The sequence below is a fragment of the Aulonocara stuartgranti genome (genome assembly GCF_965226115.1).
Source record: "Aulonocara stuartgranti genome assembly, chromosome: 17".
Lineage (NCBI taxonomy): Eukaryota > Metazoa > Chordata > Actinopteri > Cichliformes > Cichlidae > Aulonocara > Aulonocara stuartgranti.
Window position 1 is genome coordinate 20,195,137 of NC_138953.1, and position 21,672 is coordinate 20,216,808.

The 21,672-nt window shown below is 39.1% G+C and overlaps 1 protein-coding gene across 1 annotated transcript; it reads right to left on the reverse strand.

Annotated features, from left to right (window-relative positions):
* Positions 1-958: 958 nt before the first annotated feature.
* On the reverse strand, positions 959-16,197 carry rab21 (RAB21, member RAS oncogene family). The gene is made up of 7 exons (XM_082511760.1): positions 15,639-16,197; positions 10,321-10,380; positions 10,131-10,238; positions 9,428-9,491; positions 4,298-4,352; positions 4,028-4,116; positions 959-3,535 (listed from the first exon to the last, which is right to left on the reverse strand). Exons 1-7 carry the CDS (start codon positions 15,771-15,773, stop codon positions 3,396-3,398), a joined length of 651 nt encoding a protein of 216 aa, XP_082367886.1. The 5' UTR covers positions 15,774-16,197; the 3' UTR covers positions 959-3,395.
* Positions 16,198-21,672: the final 5,475 nt, after the last annotated feature.

Sequence of the window (21,672 nt, forward strand, 5' to 3'; positions counted from 1 at the left end):
TGTCGTATTTCTTTTAGACAAAAGAGACTTTCTCCTGGCAACCCTTCCAAACAAGACATGCTTGTTTCTTTCTTTTCTATTTGTAATGTCATATAACCTTTAACATGCTAACTGAGGCCTGTAGATGGAGCACTTGTTTTTTTTTTTTCAGTTTCGCTGAACACTCCACGTTCTGAATTTACTGGGACTTTCACTTATTACCTGGCTGGCAACAGTCTTTCTCGGTGTACAAAGATGGGTGTCAAATTGTTTGGCGATGACCTTTTCACCCTTCAAAGACTGATGTTGATGCTTGTAGGTATTTTGTTAACACACACCCGAATGCTCCAGAACAGCAACTGTCTGCTTTTATAGAAGTTCTTGTATTTCCTGATATGCAAAACCTTTGAACTGAAAGGTGTTGAGGGTGTATTTTCCTCTCACTTTGACTGCGTTTGTTTCCTGGAGGGTTTTTTGTAATGAGCTCATTTTCCGAGACCAACATCAACCTGCAGAGTTCATAACTTTAGCTGAAAGATAAACCAAAGTGATATAGGTAGCAACATTTTTCTGGCCATATTGTTCAGTTTGTGATTTGTTAATTTTTAGCTCTTTGGGACTCCATATCAGTGTGTGCAACACTGGAAAAGGTTACCCTTTGAAGACAAAAGTCTGAGCATTGCTTTTGGGTACAAATCATTCATCTTAAAAAAAAATGATGAAAAAACAAGCAGTTTGAAAAAAGTGACACTTCCAAAACAATCTGTTATTTTTTTGGGAGGAATATCATTTTTGTTTTCTTCTTCTTCTGCAAGAACCAATTCACTCACTGTGTTTTATGTATTTTTGTGTACAATGTTTTTCATGGAGCAGAGATGACTGGAGCGACAAATGCAGTGGGGAAAAAAAACAGTATTTCACAGCTGAGACAAAAGAGAGAAAACTTGGGCAGATTTCATCACTGCTATGAGAATATGAATAAATTTTCAGCATTGTCAGTGCTTTTTATTTTTTCGAAAAGTCAGACAAACTTGGTTACAGAAATCAGACATGCACAGTATCAATTCAATAAGTGTGTGTGTCTGTGTGTGTGTGTGTAAAACCCATTAAAACATGGGGTTTTCTTTTTTTTTCTTCAAAAAATAAGAGAAAGAATCATGTACTCCAGTTTCTCTAATGTGAACATTCAACTGAGTTTCAGTTTTCAGTAATTTTAAATTAAATACCTTTTTTCTGTCTCAGAATTGCCACTGGGGGGCGACGTAAGCACAATCAGTTGAGACACTGAGGCAGTGCTCCCTCATTTAACAAAAATGTTTTAATTTCCCATTTCTAATCATTTGATCATCAAAAGTGCCATTTACTGTTACTTTACACCATAAAGACCTTCTTCCCTGTCAATAGGACCTCTAAATATCATTACACTTTCACATGTAAGTCATTTAAACACGTCACTAATCACTTTTCTGAGATTTTACTGGCTATATTACCGATCAAATGTAATAACTGACTAAATGTGAGGAATAGCCTTTTTTTAATACATTTCGATTTTTCAGCACTTTTAATACAAAAGATTGTTTTACTTCCTTTATAAAACAAGAATCTGTTTCAGCAATAAATTTTCCATTTCCCACGTTTCTTTTCTATTATTCAGTTTAGACACATCGGTTTTCATATTATTTTTATTTTGGGAATCTATAACTGCAGTTCTGCTTCTTAGCAATGTGTTTAACAGCTTCCTGCTTCGATCAAAATCTGACTTCACACATTTTCTTCCCTCTTTAAATCAGATTACAAAATTCACTATTAAAATGTGGCTCAAGGTCTCGGAGGGCTTGTTCTGCACCCACAGAGCATGCTCCGTAGAGTCCTTGTCCACAGACTAAGGCTACGTTCACACTGCAGGTCTTAATGCTCAATTCAGATTTTTTGATCAAATCCGATTTTTTTGTCTGCTCGTTCACACTACAAATAAAATGTGACAGCAAACGCGCTCTAGTGTGAACGCTCAAAGCGGCCCGCATGCGCAAAAGAAGACGTCACACACAACGCGCTCTGTTTAGACCCAGAGCAAACAATATTGTTTGATAGATGGCCCTTAATATAAAGACTTCGGACTTCACGTTTCCCAATTTTTGCTTTAAGTTATTTTGTTATTTACATAATAATGTAAATAACCTAATAATTATCATTATTGCTGTTTTAGAGGAGCGGTGCTTCAAAGGATAGTTGCAGATTTCTGTCAGAATCTGCAGATTATACAGTACAAATAAAATGTTCACGTTTCTCCAGCGTTGTCTTCCCAGCAGTTTCACCGGATGGCCAGGAAGCGTTCGCGATGTCTTCTCGGGCGCTTCTCCGGAGCTGATAATTGGCGTCCGTCTTGTGTCAGTGACGTAAAAGACGGATTTAATGCGACTTGAACGTTCAAACAGCAGTCGCTTTCTGAAACATCGGATATGTATCGGATTCAGTACCACATACGAAAGTGACCCAGATCGGATTTGAAAATATCGGATTTGTGCCGTTCACACTGTCATACCATGATCGGATATGGGTCGCATAGGGTCAAAAAAATCGTATTTGATGCGCTTTCGCCTGCAGTGTGAACGTAGCCTAAGTGATGTCACTCTGCACAGCACCATTTAACAATTATGTGGCCCGACTCTGCTGAGTTTCTATATTCATCGTCTTACAGCCGCTTGTGTGAGTCTTCCTCTAAAAAAGAAAATGTGGATTGGACAGCCGTGTTATGAAAAGCAACACCCTGTATTCTTTCAGTGTTTTAACATCCGAAAGTAAACATTTAAACTCATTTTTGATGTTTTACCAATTCACTGCAGTTTAACTTTTGACCAGCAGGTGGAGCCGCTGCACCACAAACAGCCAGTCCTGTGTTCCTCTTAGTTTGAAAACATGCTTCAGATAAACATGAAGATTAATGGGGGTAGTATTATATGTATGTGTGTGCGCTTGGGTGTGTGTGCGTTAAACCCCTATTTCCCCCAATACACAAAAACAAAAATCTGTGTTAAAAGCCTGAGACTCAACTTTCTGTCCTCAGAATGATTTCATGTCTTTTATTAATAATGTTTAGTACAAACACACAAACAGCTGCAGATGGACGTTTATCAACGACAAACTAACATGGGGAGTTATTATCATTAAAGAAAGTGATTTAATCACTGAACACACACTCCTTTTAATCATAAGGACTCCAGGTACTTTTATTTTGAAGGGAACACAGATTAAACAAATTTAAATATGATTTCCCATGCTCCTTAGCAGCAGAGGCGGCGCTGAATGGACACAGCAGATTACAGTAGAGCGGACCGACAGACACTGGAAAATGTGTGTGTGGATATTATGTCTGCAAGCACAGAGAGAAGGTGTGTGTGTGCTTGTGTGTGTGTGTGTTAGCCAGAGGAGCAGCAGCCTCCAGCGGGCGTGGCCTGTGGTTCATCATCAACAATCTGTACACCCCGCCTACTTGATGCTGATTGGCTGGCTCCGTTGCCCTTCAACCTCTCCTCAGCCTGAGCAGTTTCCATCATCCCTGAAAACACAGTAGACCAGTTCAGAGGTCAAAGGTCAGATCCCGAGTTTCAAAGAAAGGTTTTTTTTACGCCCTGTTTCCTACGGATTTGAATTCTGCACACATATTTGCACACCACTGATTTCAACCTTAGAATTATTGACAGAAACTTTGTGTCAAATGAACAGAATTCACTCATTGGCCTATTTGTTCAGTTAACCTGTTTAGTGTGATCACAAACATCTAATCAGCCAATCCTGGACAGAACTGCACCTGTCTATGACAAAATGTCTAGGGATATGGTTAATGTGATTAACTAATGTGATTTGGACAAGCTGCCAGGAAATCAAGCGATTTAACAAAATGTGTTTTATAATTAAAGAATAAATCATGTCCGCCTTAAACAAAAATATGTTGTAAAAGTTGTTCCTTAAGCCTCCAAAAAATATAAAGTTTGCTGCTCTTTGATCTTTTTGTATTGTGAAAAAAAATTAAAGATGCTGTCGGTCTTACTTTTACACAGATCCAGAAAGAGTTCCTCGATGCCTTTATTTAGCTTGGCTGATGTGTGGTAGTGTTTGGCTCCCACCGACTCGGCATAACTGCACACGAACATGAGAGTGGCCATTAAACTTTGCTCAGACTCAGGACATCGTCGCTGCTCACAGCTGAGCAGCTCGGCGTGGGAAATATAAAATAATGATGCTCACTTTAATTTTTCTTCATTATATTTTCTACTAATAATAAAAGTATTATTATTGACTAATAAGCAGCAGTTGTTACCTCTCAGCCTCTTCCACTGAAACATGTCTGTCTTTGTCCAAATCTATTTTATTACCTGCAAAGAAAACAAACCTTCAGTAAAATGCCCAATTTAAGAATCATTTTAAGGTCACATCACATTATACTTTATAATCTGTGATTAGCAGTTGTAGTCAACCAAAGATAATCATTACACAGTCAGAGAGTTGCATGCAAAAGTAGTCAATCACATGTCCGAATGATGGACGGGTCTCCATCAGTCTATGCAGAAATGCTCAGACTTGCCTGCACACAGCCACTTCCACCAGCTCTCCCGGTGGAGCACTAAGGCATTCCCAAACCTGCTCCTGGGTCCGCCCCAGGCTCTCCTTCTAGTTGAGGTGCCCAAAACCACCTGAGCTGACTCCTTTTAATCTGGAGGAGGTGCGGCTCTACTCTGAGCCCCACCTCACCTTGTCTCTAAAAGAGAGCTGTCACAAAAATGTTTTCTGGCACTTGTATCTGTCATCTCATTGTTTCAGTCACTACCCAGAGCTGAGCTGGGAATGTGGATCGACCGGTAAATCACCAGCTTCACTTTCACACTCAGCTCTCTTCATAACAACAAATTGGTACAGCTCTCGCTCCCTCCTTTGCTCACACATTCAAAAATATCCTGAGATACTGAACTCCACTTAGAGCAGCAACCAAGAACCACAACCTCAGATGTGGAGGTGCTCACGCTTTTCCCTCCCACTTCACATCTGACCTCGCCCCAGAGTCAGGTGGAAGTTGCCGCTCAATAAAGTTAAAGAACTACATCGTCTGTGAACAGATGAGAAATTCTGTCCAGAAAAACTACCAACGAAAAACAAACAATAGCTACATACAGAGAGCAGCTCTGTCAGAGAGCAATACCTACTGAGAACGAGCATGATGCCAACTGCGCTCTCACTACAGCTGTACAAGGAATATACCACACACTCCTGAACACTCCCAGTAGGAGGTTTGTGAGTCCAGAAATTACAGAATGATTGTGAACTCCCACAGATCCTCATATATCCTCATGAGGATGAAGAGCTTTCGCAGTGTTCCACAACAGAGACAGAAACCACATTGTTCCTCATAAGTCTGATGTGATCAGACATTCATTCAAATTCTTGAAACCAAAGCTACAGCGAGCACTTTCACTCTGACAGTCATTTATTCCACTGATATAAGCACTGATCATTGCTCTCTAAAAGCTCTCCAGCTTCCTCACAAAAGTTAATATTTAGTGCTTAGGTTCACTTTTAGCTCTGATTCGGTCTAGGTGCCACCGTATACACACACACATATATACACACACACACACACACACACACACACACACACACACACACACACATACATATATATACTAGGGGTGCAACGATATTCGTATCGATATTGAACCGTTCGATACAGTGCTTTCGGTTCGGTACGCATATGTATCGAACAATACAACATTTGTAATTTATTTTATCAACTTTCCTTCTGACGATGCTGTCTGTGTTGAGCGCTCAGTGAATCTGCGTTCGACTACTCCGCCTAGGCTGCACTGTCGAGCGCAGATCCACTGAGCGCTCAACACAGACAGCATAGTCAGAAGGAAGAGCGCAGGGCAAGCTAGCGAGACAGAAGTTAAGCTCTCCTTGCAACATGGACCTCCCCCACCCTCATTCAGATCTGGCGTTTGGAATTATTTTGGTTTTCATGTGACGTATGACCCTGAAGGTAAGCGCGTCATGGACTAAAGTAAAACAGTATGTTGGATGTGCCATGCAATGCTCAATTACATGGGTGGGAACTAGTGTGTTAGCGCAGTTAGCTCGTTAACGTGTTGGCCGTCTAGCCCCATGCACGGGGCGATCAGGGGTAGCTCGTTAACGGAGATTTGCCGTGTTGTGGCGTTAAAGTCATTTCAACGAGATTAACCTGAAAGCACTAGTGGGAACACAACGAATATGACTGCACATTTACGCCGACATCATCCTAGTGCAAAGACAAAAACAACAAGCATGCTACTAACTTTAGCCGAGTCATTTAGACAGCTGTTAGCACATGATTCTCCTTATATGTTTAATATGCTGCTGAGAATATAGCCCAGAAGAAGCGGATAGTATAGCTTTTATTTTGGAAAGAGACATTTCTCTGTAATAAACTCTCTTTTCCAAAGATGAGTGATTCCTCAATCAGATACAGGGCTTGCAATATCGCTAGCGATTTTTTTCAGTCGGGCTACCAAAATCTATCTCTGCCCTGCCCGTCGGGCTATTGTAGGAAGTAAAAATATATGTCAATGCTTTTGCATTCTTTCAGAAATGTAGCTGGGTAATTATGTCATTGGCATCGGTGAGCCACTGTCAATATGTGACATATTGAAATCGCGTTTGAATTTGCGCTTGTTTTTTTGCTTTCACTTTGCAATGACAGCACTGATCTGTGAGTGATGATAATTTGTGCACCAATTCCTCTGACATCGTCTTATTAATCGTTAGCTTACTACGCAAACATGACAAGTGAAATCTCCCGCAGCTTAAACATGTGAGAGGTTGATCGCGCAGAGAATCGCTGAGCTTATGTGAGTGCGTGTGTAAAAGCAGCAGGATATATATTTTAGTTCTGCTGAGCCAAATAAGACAGGTCAGGGTGAAGAAGTGACAGCCAAAGAAAAGCTTACCACAAAACGGAAAAGTTATGACAAATCAGACTATAAGGCAAAAAGAAAGTGCAGCTTTATGGTTTCATGGACAAAAGAATTTCTGTGGCTGCAATATGACGAGCTAAATAACCAGGGCTGCACATAAGTGGTCCGCAGGTGCGCATTCACTGTCAAAATAAAAAACACGCACAAGGGTTAGGGTTAAATTTAAAAACTGTACTTTTGAGTTAAAATATATATTTATAATTTTAATAAATGACAAATTAAGAAGGCATGAACATTTTTTTGTATCGAAAAAATATCGAACCGTGACACCAAAGTATCGAACCGAACCGTGAATTTTGTGTATCGTTGCACCCCTAATACACACATATACATATATATATACACACACATATACATATACACATATATATATATACATATATATATATACACATATACATATACACATATATATATATACACACACACACATATATACACACACACACACACATATACGAGTTGATAATAAATTAATTAAAGCAACAAAACAACTGAAGAGCCAGTTAGGAGCCGAAAGAGCTGGCTGCTTTTAGTGAGCCGAGCCAAAACAGACGGTTTTCTAAAGAGAGCCGGAATTCCCATCACTAGTCTCCACCAGCCACTGACGAAAACATGCACCTTCTGAAGTACACAGAGGTTTTTATAAAAGTACAACACTGAAAAATATTTATAACGCTGAGTGTTAAAGCTGAGAAGTTATTTTCTCAGCTACTGATAGCTGCATGCAAATCCACCCGAGCTGAATGTGATATCTATTTATAGATGCAAACACCCACAGTAATGATTTGAATATTTCTGTGCAGGCATCTGAACTGTGAACTGGATGTAACAGGTACGTTAACGATGCAGCGCTCAGCTCAGAGGGAGCACTTTGAAGTGCTCATGTGATGTGGAGTCTAATTAAAAGCAAAATCAAAATTTCCAAACAACAGATTTGATAACTGTACGATAGGGTACAAACACATGACAAACGCAACATCACCAACATAATCCAGTTATAACTGTACAAATTGCCCCCATGAAGCCACACACGGACTAACAACATCATATATTTAGCAGCTATGGCAACAGGAGCAACAGAGGAGGCCCAAACGTCCAGTGTGCGTGACATGAAATCTTAAAAACAAACGCTGCTCATGAGGTTTATTTTCTCTGTTTTCCTCCTCAGCTCATGTGTTCACATGAACCACACAATTTACCAAACTCCCAGCCAACCCTTAAATCTACTTCTATTTATCTATATAACCACATCAGAAAAAAAAAACAAAAAAACAGTGTTGATGCGAGAGAGACGAGTCATCGCTGATATTTAAGTCAGTGTGCTGCTGGTGACACCTTAAAGGATCATTTCACTTAATTTCAGCCAGCTTCCTTTTAATACAGGGATGTCAAACTCCGTTTATGTAGTGGGTTTGTTTTATAATAAAAAATAACCAGAAAACATTTCAATAGTAGATGTGATCTATGATATGATAATTTATCAGTTACTTTATTACTGTGATATGATCGGGTGTGGGAGTGATGTTGGGCATCAGTGGGAAAAGCTGTAAAATTTATGAAATACAGTTTAAAGTCCAAAATGTATGTCCTCCTTCACACTTTCCTGCTGGGGCGATTCCGGCCCCCAGGCTCCCTTGTTTTAAGGTGTCTGTCTACAGCAGGGGTGGGGAAACTCAAGGCCTCGAAGGCCAGTGTCCTGCCGGTTTTAGATGTGTCCTTGATCCAACACAGCTGATTTAGATGCTAAATTACCTCCTCAACATGTCTTTAAGTTCTCCAGAGGCCTGGTAATGAACTAATCATTTGATTCAGGTGTGTTGACCCAGGGTGAGATCCAAAACCAGCAGGACACGGGCCCTCGAGGCCTGGTCTACAGGGTGAAAATGAAAACCATTGAGTAGGTACCAAACCATGCAGTTCCTCAAATGTCCACTAGAGGCTCCCATGTTACAATTTCCAGCTTTACAGCAGAGATAAATATGTTTACAGCCCAACACACAAACTGGACTCTAAAGGTCATTTCTTTTCATATCTTTATAACTCCTTAATTTGTATTTTTTAAAGGCTTAAAGTATGTATTATTAGGGGGCGTGGCCTCTTTGACTGACAGCTACAGCTGTTCTAGCTGCTAGCTGTCTGCTAGGCTTCACCTTAGCTAACTGGAGTCCCTGAACTGGACGCCTGGACCGTGTTTCCATTGTAGATGGAAGATGGGCAGAATGCAGGCAGTAATCACAACCCTACAGAGACACAACACCTATTTAAAATGAACCAAATCTCCTTTGCACTTTTAATAATCAATATTTTTGCCCACTTGGTTTTCATTAACTTATTCTTTACTTCCATTAAAAAAAAAATTAAACCAGTTCTAATTTTCAGTAATCTTTGTGTTCATCTCTTTTAGCTCCCTTTTGGGTCTCCACCACTTTCTGATAACTTACCTACTATACATAAACAAATCTCGTTCCCCAACATTTTCCTCAACTCTTTCACCCAGTTCTTCACCTGCAACGACAACAAAGCACTCAGGTCAAATAAACCCTTCATAAAACCAAGATACAAATAATGAAGTAATTATAATGCAGACAGGAACTGAAAGAGCAACATTATGATCATAATTAACATTCTGAGAAACAAAGGGTTTAACATCCAAAGACCCACAGACAGACTAAACTTTTTATTTGTAAGATGTTTCAATCTTAATGTTTACTCATCTTAAGACTGGAAATACTCTGACTGCACTTTTCAGTTCTGATTACTAAACTATAGCCGGGCAATTCAGAGTAGGTCCTAAAAGTTTAAATTAAATACCATTTCTTTAATGAACTTTTCAGCATTTGTCCATAACAAAACACTGATTGTTTTGGATCGACCTTTTTCAATCCAGAGGGTCAAGTGATCACCAGCAGCCATGTAAACTGTCTTTTACTTTTTGTAAATTATTTAAAAAGAAATTTTACTTCCTGGATGAACTGTAAAGCTTCTATATAGCTGCTCCAAGGTTGTGGATAAAAGGACACAAAACTGGTTATTTGTTTGTTACGAGTTTAGTTTCCACTGCTGTTTTGTCATTTCCATAATGACATGCTGTCGAAAGTCTGCTTTTACGATGTTGGATCATCAAACTTTCGTTTTCAAAAGTACCTTCTGAAAGGAGTCTTCATCTGTTATGTCGTACACTAGTATGGCTCCATTGGAGTCTCTGTAGTAGATGGGACCTAAGGCGTGGAAGCGCTCCTGACCCGCTGTGTCCTGCACAACCAGACAACGTTAACACCCAAAACCTTTATTCAGAAGATCAGGAGAATAAAAACTACTTTGAACGCAGCCTTACCCATATGGCGAGGTTTACTCTTTTTCCTGTGATGTTCAGCTTCTTTGTGAGGAAGGACGCCTGCGTAGGAAGAGGACAACATGATTATTTTAATAATGTCACAAACTCAATTTGAATAAGATTCAACTGAGCAAAGTAATATTGAAAGGTAGCTCAACAACTAAAAAACACAAAATAAAAATTGGATAAAATGTTAAATAAGATACTAAACAAAATAAAGCAGCAGAAAAAAAGCTCAATGAATTTCCATTAAACTAAATAAAATAAAGCATCTCACCAATTAAAAATACTAAAATATCAAAAACACAAGACAAACAGTTTGTCATGTAAATGTAAATAAAAACAGAATGTAATGATTTGTAAATCCATGAATCTTGATTTACAATAAAAGAGAGAAACGTTTAAACTGAGAAAATGAAACATTTTAATAAAAAATATGAAATCATTTTGAATTTGATACCAGCAACATGTCTCAATAAAACTGGCATGTTGCCCACACTGCAGCATCCTCTCTTCTTTTAACTACAGTCTGTAAAACATCTGGGCTGCTGTTGTTGCTGCTTTGCCATATTTTTCAATTCGCGATGCTGATGCTGTTTTCAGCTGGTGTAAGGTCCTAATTGCAGGCAGGTCTGCTGAAATATGAAGGCCTTCCCTGCCTGGACGGGAGCAGATGCTCTGTTATCTGTGTGTACCTTTCAGCATTGATGCAGCTGAATGGTTCATTTTCTCATTTTAAACTTTTATACGTGTCCTGTTTTCTGTTGTGAATAAAACATGGGTTCATGACATTTTCAAATCATTGCATTCTGGGTTTTTTTCCATTTCTAATTTACATTTTACACTCTCACACTTTTTTTTGGACTGGAGATAGTAAAACACAAGCGCTAGAAAATAAAATAGAAACTAAACAGTAGAAAATATGCACAATAAACTGGTGGATGGTGAAAAAAAAAATAAAGTCTGAGATTATTTTAGCAGATAAATCCCCAAACATATTCTGAAACCGCTTCAGCTCTGTGCACGTGCCCTTTGACCAGAAGTTAAACCAATAATTTACGAGCATCTCTGCTAAAATCAGCCTTCTGCAACAACTTTTGTAACTTCTCACATTTTACCACAAAAACATCTGCAAGTTTTATGTTAACCTGTCAACTGATTTCTGTCGACAGTCTGCGCAGCAATAAACCAAAGACCAAAGTCCTGCCGAGCAGCAGGCTGTGGCTTTTCCCCTCCGTCCCAGTCACGTATGATTTATTGAAGCGTTCTCTGGGAAAGTCAAACCCGAGATTAAGATTTCAACATCAGCAGTAGAATTTACGTGACGGCTGGACGGAGCAGAGGGGAGAGATTTATGGTGGAGAGGTGAGAGGAAGGCTGAGAGTGGGGCTGTGACAGTATGTGATTAAGGTTGGAATTAGTGTGTAAATGTGACGTCGGTCAGCTGACTGCACTGCTCCACGAGTGCTCTGACCTCTGAGGTTTAAACCAAACCTACGGAGGCCCAAACGTGCCAAAAATGAAATCAGTAAGTGATTCGAATTCCCCCAACTGTTTACTTCAATTTTAAACCAGTTTTCCTTTTATGTGCTTTTTCTGTTTACTTCCAAAAACTGTCTGCTACATGACTGAAATGCTAAATCCAGAGTTGGATAATGATTCAGACAATTATCAGACCAGTTAGTTGAAAATGACCACAAGTTGAGCCAGTTTTATCATTTTAATATAAAGTACTGGTTCTGGGTAAACCTACAGCAGGTGAAACAAACAGCAGGAACTGGTTTAAACTCCCTAAACTCAGCGATGTCCATCAGCGGCACTGCTAATAAACATCTTTAAATCCTTCTGAACTGAGAGGATGACTGGAAAATGCATACACACAGACACTTTTCTTCACAGTCCCATGACAAATCATAACAGTTCGATAATGCAGAGCTCGTGCTGGCGAAAACAAACCATCAACAGCCTCTGGAAGTTTCTCCTAATCCTCTCATCTAAAGAACACTGAGATGCTTCGTTTGACACTCATGCTGTGCTCACACTTTAAGCTTCAGTGAGATGATCCTTCATCCACGGCCAGCAGACTCTGCAATCAGCTGGGATGCCCCTTTGTGCGTCACATGAGAGTGAGCGTAGACATGAGCCTTGCAAGTGTGATGCTGAGGTTCATTCACATGACCATGTGACTGCGACGCTGTCCACGGAAAACCTGGAGGGCTTGCTGATCCTCGTCCTCAACAAGGATCCTCCAAACAGCCGAGGCCACGAAGCAAACACAAAGACTGCATTTTTACTCTGCGGTGAACGGAGTTTGTGGCGAACCCACATCCTTCCCCAGCCTACATCCCCCACAATGCCTTTCAGCAACTCCACACATCCTCATTAAGCAGAGTTTAAGTAAGAGTCAGAGTAACATCTACAGTATAAAGTTCACAGAGGGAGAAAAAGAAAAGTATTAACTACTGCCTGCAAAGAGAGCCTAACGGGCTCAGCTGTGAGTGAAATGTTAGTACTGAGGTGGTCACTGTGTTCACCGCCTCCAGGTGAATAAAGTTCTGCTGGTCTGACGCCTCTCTCCATCTCTGCACTTTGCTATAAGTTGAGCACTAAGCATCAAACCCCAAGTGGGTGTGTGACATGATCTTTGCGTATCAGGTGATTCTTCCGCACGTATTTAAGGTTTTGTGAGCGAGCTAGTGAAATGTTATGTGTAGTTTTAACAATTGTACAGAAAGGTTTTTGACAGCAAAAAGCTTATCTGGTTTGTGAAGCTGAAATTAATAAATTGTGCGTAAATGATCAGTAATTATTCAGGTTTGGATGAACACATTTGTGAAATTGTTTTAGTTGAGGGCAGATTGCTCTGCATTTCTTTGGGGATTGAGCGCGAGTGCGTGCGTAAGTCCTCGAAAGTTACACAAATCGTTGCACACATTTATAAAACTTACGCCTATGCTTGTGGCTCACATTGTACAATATTGCAACACTTCGCTCTATGTAATTTCACTCTATATTTCGCAGTCGTGTTCATCTTTGGAGCAACATACTTAAGCAAGCAGGTTTTCTCAGCATAAACTGCATGAAGTCCAAACAGCACCGTGTCCTCACTGATGACACTCTGCAGTCCTGTGTGAATATTAAAGTGACTTCTTACAGCCCTGATATGGAGAAGCTCTGCAGTGATGTTCAGAAACAGAAATCACACTAAACAGTGAGAAAGGTATCATCTAATATGCTTTTATTTTGAAATAAATATCTATATATTGTGGACCCTGAGCTGGACGGTTGATTGCTGCCTGCGTCTTAATGAAAGGACACAAGATCACAGCGCAGTGAAATGAAGGCATAATTCCATACAAATAGTTTTCATGATTATTATTTATATTTGTAAGTTATTCAGCCACTGCTACGTGTTATTTATATGAAACTGGCCTATTTTTAATTGATTAATTTTCCACAAGGTGTGAACTCAAATAAATCTCCCAAATGTTTTATTTAAAAACACATCTGCACTTGGAAGTGTTGTTTTTTTTTTTCCTCTTGAAAAAAAAAGAGAAAGAAAAAGGTCCTATTATTCTAATTATCCACCCCCCCAACTTCAATTTGCAGTGGGGAAAGCTCAAAGTGACTCAAAGATGAAGGAAAGAGTGTCCACTCAGCAGCGTGGAGATAAAGGAGGTAAAGGTTTCTGCCTTTGCCTCACAGGGTCTCACCTTTGCTGCTTTTTCGCACTTGCCGGTCAGAGCACAACTACACACCAGGAAAACTCTCACCCATCCACCTCGATGTTCAATAAATCTATAATGTTCAAAGGTAAATTAATAAATAAAGTGTGGTGAATCCTTATCAATGGTCTAATCCTGACTCAAAGAGCTGGGACAGGTATCAGCAGACGGCGGCCAGAGGACTGCTTGTAAAACAGTAGCAGCCACACGGAAACCTGCAGGGTTTTCCTGCTGTTTCCTTTGAGCTTCTGCTCCTCGGTGAGATGTTGCTGGAAGCTGAGCAGCGCATTTACACCTGACAGCAGAGCAGACAGAAATCATTCCACAGGTGAGCGAAGCAGTCCCACATGCCCAGACACATCTGCACTGCAGGAGTCAGTTACACGCTGACGGTGAAAGAAAAGCAGCGAAGTTTCAGTTTCATTTGACTCTCAAATCATCATCGTATGCAACAAGAAATGAGGGAAAGAAATTGCGGTCTTCTGCTTCTGTTGGTTTGAAGTCCTTTAGAGGCAGAAACATTTTATCCCAGGTTTCCAAAAGCCTCAGATTCTAAATACACAGAAACTAATTAATTATTGTGGAAAGTCAAATCACAAGGATTTAGTGTTCAGAGTTTGCATATTGACAACATTTCATCTCATGAATCATGACACACCGGTCTCCCATATATAACCTGCTTTTACGTATTGGTATTGTATCAGCAAAACTGGGTCTGTATTTACTTGATATCAGATCAATACTGAAATTTGCAGTTTCACACAGCTGTATTGAGAATCCGAGACATCACGTGATCATACTGTATCATTGACTAAACTGGTCAATCACAAGGTCACCCGTACCCTAAATCAGTCCCATCTTATTGGTCCTTTTGGACTCTAATGTGGCCTTTATTTACTAAACGAATATCAAGTTGAATTCAGTAGAACGTTAATCTACAGACTGACATTATATAGTCATCAGAAACGTGTTTGCAGAGCTCAAAGAGGACGCTAGAGGAAGGACTGTTTTCTGATAGACTTCTACATAATCACCAGGAGGCTCCACCTGCTGGTCACTAGAAAGAATGCAGGTGAGAGGCACTTCAGCTTCAAGTCAAGTAAGCTTCCTCACACTCCCCCCCCCCAAATCCTTCACCTGTACAAGCTTTCGTTTTTATAATCAAACAGATTGTGCAGGTCACCTTCACTTGTTTCACCCGTGTCTCTTCATCTCCTCACCTCTCTTCCCTCATGCTTCCTGTCTTTGCTACACCACTAAAAGCTTTAAAATGCTCTGTTGGGGGTTCCTGTGGGGCCACAGCTACTCTCTTTTGCCCCTGGCCTCCCTTGGAGATTAAAGCACCCGTGGTGAAAACAGTGAGTGAAGTCAGGTGTATCAGATGTATTTCTGGCTGTTTATGACCGTAAATCTCCCGGAAAAACACCTGACTTTCCCCTCCGTCATCGGATCCGGTTACAGCCACAACACCGCCGATATTTCGCAATAACTCCGCTCCCCCGGCAGGCCCGGGTCAGGAAACACAAGACTCCCCTCCACCTGCCACCTGCAACGCGATGACAAGCACGAGCCCGGCTCCTCCGCCCCTCTTACCTGTAGAGTTGTGATGTGTTTGTCGTTGAATTTGTTCTCGCAGTATCTGAGCACCAGCGACGTCTTCCCCACGCAGCCCTCCCCGAGCAGCACCACCTTGAACGAATAGGTCTTGCCGCTGTTCGCCGCCGCCATGGCTGGCAGTTAAAACTCGCACAAATCCTCCGCTTTTATCCGCAAAACGGGCGTTTTAAGGCTAGCGCTGCTAATGCTAACCCAGTCGGAAATGAAGTCCTGCGCAGCTCACATCAGCTTCCGACTTCAAAAAAGGAGCTAAAATCATGAGAGGGACAGCTCGACAGCACACACGGACCCGACTTCTACCGGAATCTACTCGCAGCTCGGAGGGAAGCGAGTCCAAACCCAGAGACAGATCGCGTTTCACCCTGTGGCCAAAGCCTGATTTTCACCCAACTAATGGCGTCTCTCTCAGCTAACAGTTAGCCGGCTAGCTCAACCAAAGATCGTGTCTGCTCGGAGGAGGACTCACTGAGCACCTTTGTTTTCGTCCTGTTGTCTGTAAAGACACAACGCAGGGAGAGCGATGGAAATACTACATTTAAGGAATCAAAAGAAAGATAGATACCAAAGTTTGAGGAAAATAGAACGTTCAACTTAAATGTCTTAAAATAGAAGACATTGAAACTTTGAAAATAGAAAAGCTTTAATCGAAAAAGTTAAAATTACAAATAACGATGACAAATGGATAAAAAAAACGTAAATGGAAAAATAAAAACAGTAGAATTAAAACTTCAGAGAATTTAACATGAGAGAAGCAGGTGGAAACTCATTTTAAAATGTCGCAGCAGGCTGCTGCCCCTTCCTAAGCCTGGTTGTTTTGGAGGTTTATTCCTGTTAAAAGGGAGTTTTTCTTTCCTGCTGTCGCCACTTCTCTGTGTTATTGTAAGCTCTTGATCTCATAGCATAACGCACCTCAAGATGACTGTTGTGATGTTGCACTTTTTAAAACAAAAAGTAGAAAGTCTAAATATCAGAGGAAAAATAAAAGTAAAATTGATATGAACATGAAAACGTGAAATGTAATGACAGAAATAAAGTCAAACATGACTGTGTTGTGTCAAAATAACCACAGAAAGAACTCAAAATTTAAAAAAAAAAAAAAAAAAACAAAGGCTTGGATGGTATACAGGAAAATGATCCTAAAGGAGCAGCTGAAAGAAGAAGAATCATCTCTAGGAGTCTAAACGGTCTGATAATCCTCAAACATTCAGGGGGAAAAATTAATTAAAAATAAAAAATAATTAAAGACGCCAAAATAATTACATAAGATATCAAAACAGTAAGAGTATTCAATACGTGTGTGTGTTTTGTGGGGATGGCAAATGCTATCTTTTTTTTGTAAACTAAATTTACCTACAGGTACAAATAAAGTAGCCTTGAACCTTTAATGTTAAAAAAATACAGAAAAGGAAGAAGACGATGTAAAAATTACATAAAATATACATTTTTGATTTGTGAATAATTTTAACATTTTACTTCTTTATTTCATATGTTTTATTTCTGAACCTTTCTTGCCGTATTTGTCTCTGGATTTGTGAAATTCCTTCTTTGCTGGTCGATCGGCACTGCCTGGGCCTCTGAAGCAGCAGCAGAGTGAGAGCTCCTCGCTGCAGAGTCACATGATGAGCTCCGTCAGCGCTGTTGGCTCATCACAGACTGTAAAGCATATTTATGTTTAATATTTATATCCAGTCTGTGGTTCAACATGCAACTCCTGAGCTAAAAGGGAAAAAAGAGAGCTTTTTACAGAACAAGTCAAAAACATGAGACAAAAACTACAGAATTGTATTCAGTGTCTTAAAATTATGAGAATAATAAGTGTTTTAATGTTTTGCCTTTTTTAAATAAAAAATGAGATAAATTATTTAAAAAGTGATAATTTCACATAAAAAGCAATATAAATAGCTGAAATTTTTGCAAAGTAATTGTCAGTTTCTACTGCTCCAATCAAAGCTATAAAATAGTCTTTAAATATGACATGAAAACCATTATTGACGACTTGAAAATAAAAATGGTTAAAAAATGTAAAACAAAATTTGTGTGATTTGGTTAGTAATGAACTCAAACTAATTTTTAGATGGAAAAAGTCAACAGTTGTACTTAGTACAAATTATGAGATAAAAATGAAAATGTTGATCTGCTAAGTGAAATTATAAGAAAAATATTAAGCATTTTTGTCTTGGAAAAAACTCATGTTGAATAAAATCGACGAGAAAGTTCAAAGATCAAAGTCAGATAATAAGGTTACATGTTTATCTGTATATGAAATTAAAAAAAATCAAACATCTAATAACTCCAACATCCAGCATGCTTTGCTTCTTTTATTTTTCATATAAACCTCAGATGATGAAATATAAAGAGCTGTCATGTGGAGTTTTACAGCCCTGACACGAGCCTGGTTTTCCTGTTGGACGCCTTCAAGGACGCATGGAAACAAAAAAAACAACTTGTTTTTCCGTCTCTGACTGCAGTGAAGCTGCTTAGCCACTAGAGGGCAGAGTCCCATTGAAAACAGGAACAGATTCATGTTTAGGAGGGTGGAAGAAAAGAACAAAAGCTGCAAAACAACCTCAAGTACAAAGAAGCTTAAAAAGACCAGAGACAGGCCCAGAGTGACCACAGAGAGGAAACAAAGCATCAAACACAACAAACAAAAGAGGGATACATGCAAAATGACACAGAAAAAAACAAATGACCAAAAAAAGGTTTCAATAAAATATGGAAATAAAACAAAAAAAACCAAAAACTGAAACATCACACAAACAGAACAGACAAGACAAAAATATCAACAAAAACCTGAAAAACAAACACAAAAGAAGCACAAATGACAAAAAAAGAGATGCAGAATGTTCAGAAATATACTGAAAATGACAGCAAAGACACAAAGCGATGCTAAAGAGAAACAAAAAGCTGCAAAAAATATGCAAAGCAATTACAAAAAAAGAACTTGAAAGAAAAATGAATGCAGCCAAACCACAAGGAAACAGACAGAAAAGAGATACAACGTAGACACAAGGTGCAAAATTATCGAACATGTCATCACAGAAATAAAATAAACAACATAGAAACTGAAAGATTAACATAAGTTTGTATGTCAGGGAGTCTTTCTTTTAAACTAGGTGATTTATCACTGTGGTCCAGACAAAGTGAAGCAACCTGGTCACAAAATAAATAGTTTCCTTCATAAATATTTCATTTTTTTCTTGCAAATTTACATTTCTGAATTTTTCCCATGAGTTCTGTTTTTTTTTGTCATTTAACTAATCAGAAAGACAGAAATCTTTCCTGCTTTCACACAGGTTTCTTCATACTGTTGCATCATGTTGTGTGTGTGTGTGTGTGTGTGTGTGTGTGTGTGTGTGTGTGTGTGTGTGTGTGTGTGTGTGTGTGTGGTGACAACTATTATATGTCAGCTTTACCTCACCCCCACCCCTTTGTGTCTTATTTCCTTGAAACTTGCAGCAGGATCTCAGAACTGCTAACCATTAACACCAAATTAGTGTACAGGTTTACCTGACTTTGTGAGGACTTAAGTTGTTTTCAGGCCTTGTGGGGAGATGTGAGAGATCAGACTTTTCTGATTTCAGGGTTCATGGAAGGCTGAATTACCAGGAATCCCTAAAAGTCAGGCTAGCATTACTCTGCCTCGATATACTGAACAAGTATATCATCAGATTACTGACCAATTTGTTAGGTACACCTTGCTAGTGCTGGATTTGATTGTTTTTTTGCCTTCAGAGCTGCTTTAATTCTTCATGTTGGAAACATTTCTCAGAGATTTTGGTTCTTGTAAATGTGACAGCATCACACAGTTGCTGCAGATTTGTCAGCTCCACATCCATGAGTGAATCTCCCGTTCCAACTCCAATCTCAAAAGGTGCTCTGTTTGACTGAGATCTGCTGATGTGGAGGATATTTGAGTACAGTGAACTCATTGTTCAAGAAACCAGTTATAGATGATTTGACCTTCGTGCTATGGTGCGTTATTCTGCTAGAAGCAGCATCATTAGATGGACTGTTTTGGTCTTCAGGGGATGGAAACTAAAAGCAGCTTGACCTTTGACAGAAGGTAGGATGGATGCTTTCTTGCTTGCCCCAAATTCTAATCCTATGTCCTGAATGTCGCAGAAGAACTGGAGACTTACTAGACCAGACAACATTTTTCCATCTTCTAGTCTCCAGTTTTAGTCAACCTGTGAAAACTGTAGTCTCAGTTTCATGTTCTTAGCTGACAGAAGCACCACCTGGTGTGGCCTTCTGCTGCTGTAGCCTGCTTCAGTGGGTCGTCTTGACCATGTCTTTATGCCTAAAAGCTTTGAGCTGCTGTGATGTGATGGTAAATCATATATTTCTGTTTACAAGCAGCTGAAAAGGTCTACCTAATAATGTAGATGGTTGAGTATATATAAGAAGAATATAAACAAGAAATAAATCACAACATTCAACCAATTTATTACATGTGAAATTTTTACTCAAAAAGCTGGATTGTTGATGCATTGACCACAAAGAGACACAAATCAAAGCAAACACCCTCCAATAAATATAAAATAAAAGAAAGAGACTAAGAAGATGAAAAATACACAAATTAGACAAATGAAAAGCAAAACAACCTGAAAAGAATCTGACAGCAAATCAGAAAGGAAATCAGTCTGTTATGGCTGAGTTTAATTACTTTAATTACAATGCTGTGACCTCACTGAGCCTCTCCATGCAGAAAAAAGGTTTTTTTCTAGCCCCTCGTGTTCTGGGTGAAGTGCCCCAAAAACCTCCAAATACAAAATACCTGAAACCCTCATTATGGTGTATTCCAGTATTCAAACATAATCTTTTCTAATCACAGCTGAACAGTTTTATTTATTTAAAAAAATCTCCTGTCCTGATGTGGGATTCAATAATTCACCAAAAGCTCCAAAACTACTATTTTCCATCCTTTAAAAGTCAAAAATCTTCCATTGGTGTATATGAATCAGTTGACAATCAGTTCATGAAATTTAACCGTGGCTCTTTATTATGAAGGGCCCAGAGATAATATATTCAAGTTTAAAGACCAACAGGTATGAAATCACTGGCTACAAGCTAATCGATACTCCAGAAAATAGTGTCACCATTCCCGGAAGATCCTTCAGACCTCTGTGCACAAATAGCAGGATGATATATATATTATTCAATGACTTAGACTAAATGAGCTCAGTATAAGGTGAATGCATACTAAACATACTAAACATTCCATTAAATGTTTACATTGTATTTATAGAATGAAATTAAATGGAAACTTTTACATGTGATTGAATTAGTTAAAGTCAAGCCATTTTTTAATGTTAAGTCTCTGTCTTTCCCAGAGGAGCATCAGTAGGAAATACAGATTCTCAGATGTGACTTTATTCACTTTTTTGTTTTTTCTTGTTGACTACAATTTCTTTTTTATAATAATGTTATCTGAAATCTTTAATATGTGATTAATCTTTAATCCTAAAACAGGACATGTCGTTATACTTTATTCACCTTATATCAAATTTGCACAACATTTGAATTCAGTTTTTATGTTTAATCTATTTAATCTTTACTCTCAGATCATTAAAAGCCACAGTTCAAAGAATACAAACTACCATATGCACATCTAAATAATAATTTAATGAGGTAATAATTATAACATATCAGATTTTATGATTTGTAATAACAGGGCTGCTACATGTTAACATGTACTGTCAGCTTTCTTTGGCTTCAAATACTAATATTTTTCCAGTTTTAGTGTGCACATGTTCATACAGCATTTTAAGTACTAAACTGCCATTTGGTGCTTTTCCTGTTACTAATACTCATACAGCTTATTTGCCAGCAGCTGTGTTACTTTCCGTCTGTATTGCGTTTATAATCGCTTCATATTATTCTAATACTGTACTTTTCTCTTCCTTGCTCTGCTGCCAGCACATTTATCCCTCTTTGTGATTGGTCAGGTGCTGCCAGCACCACCCCTTTCTTGTAGCTTGACTATTGAAACCTGGGCTGACTTACA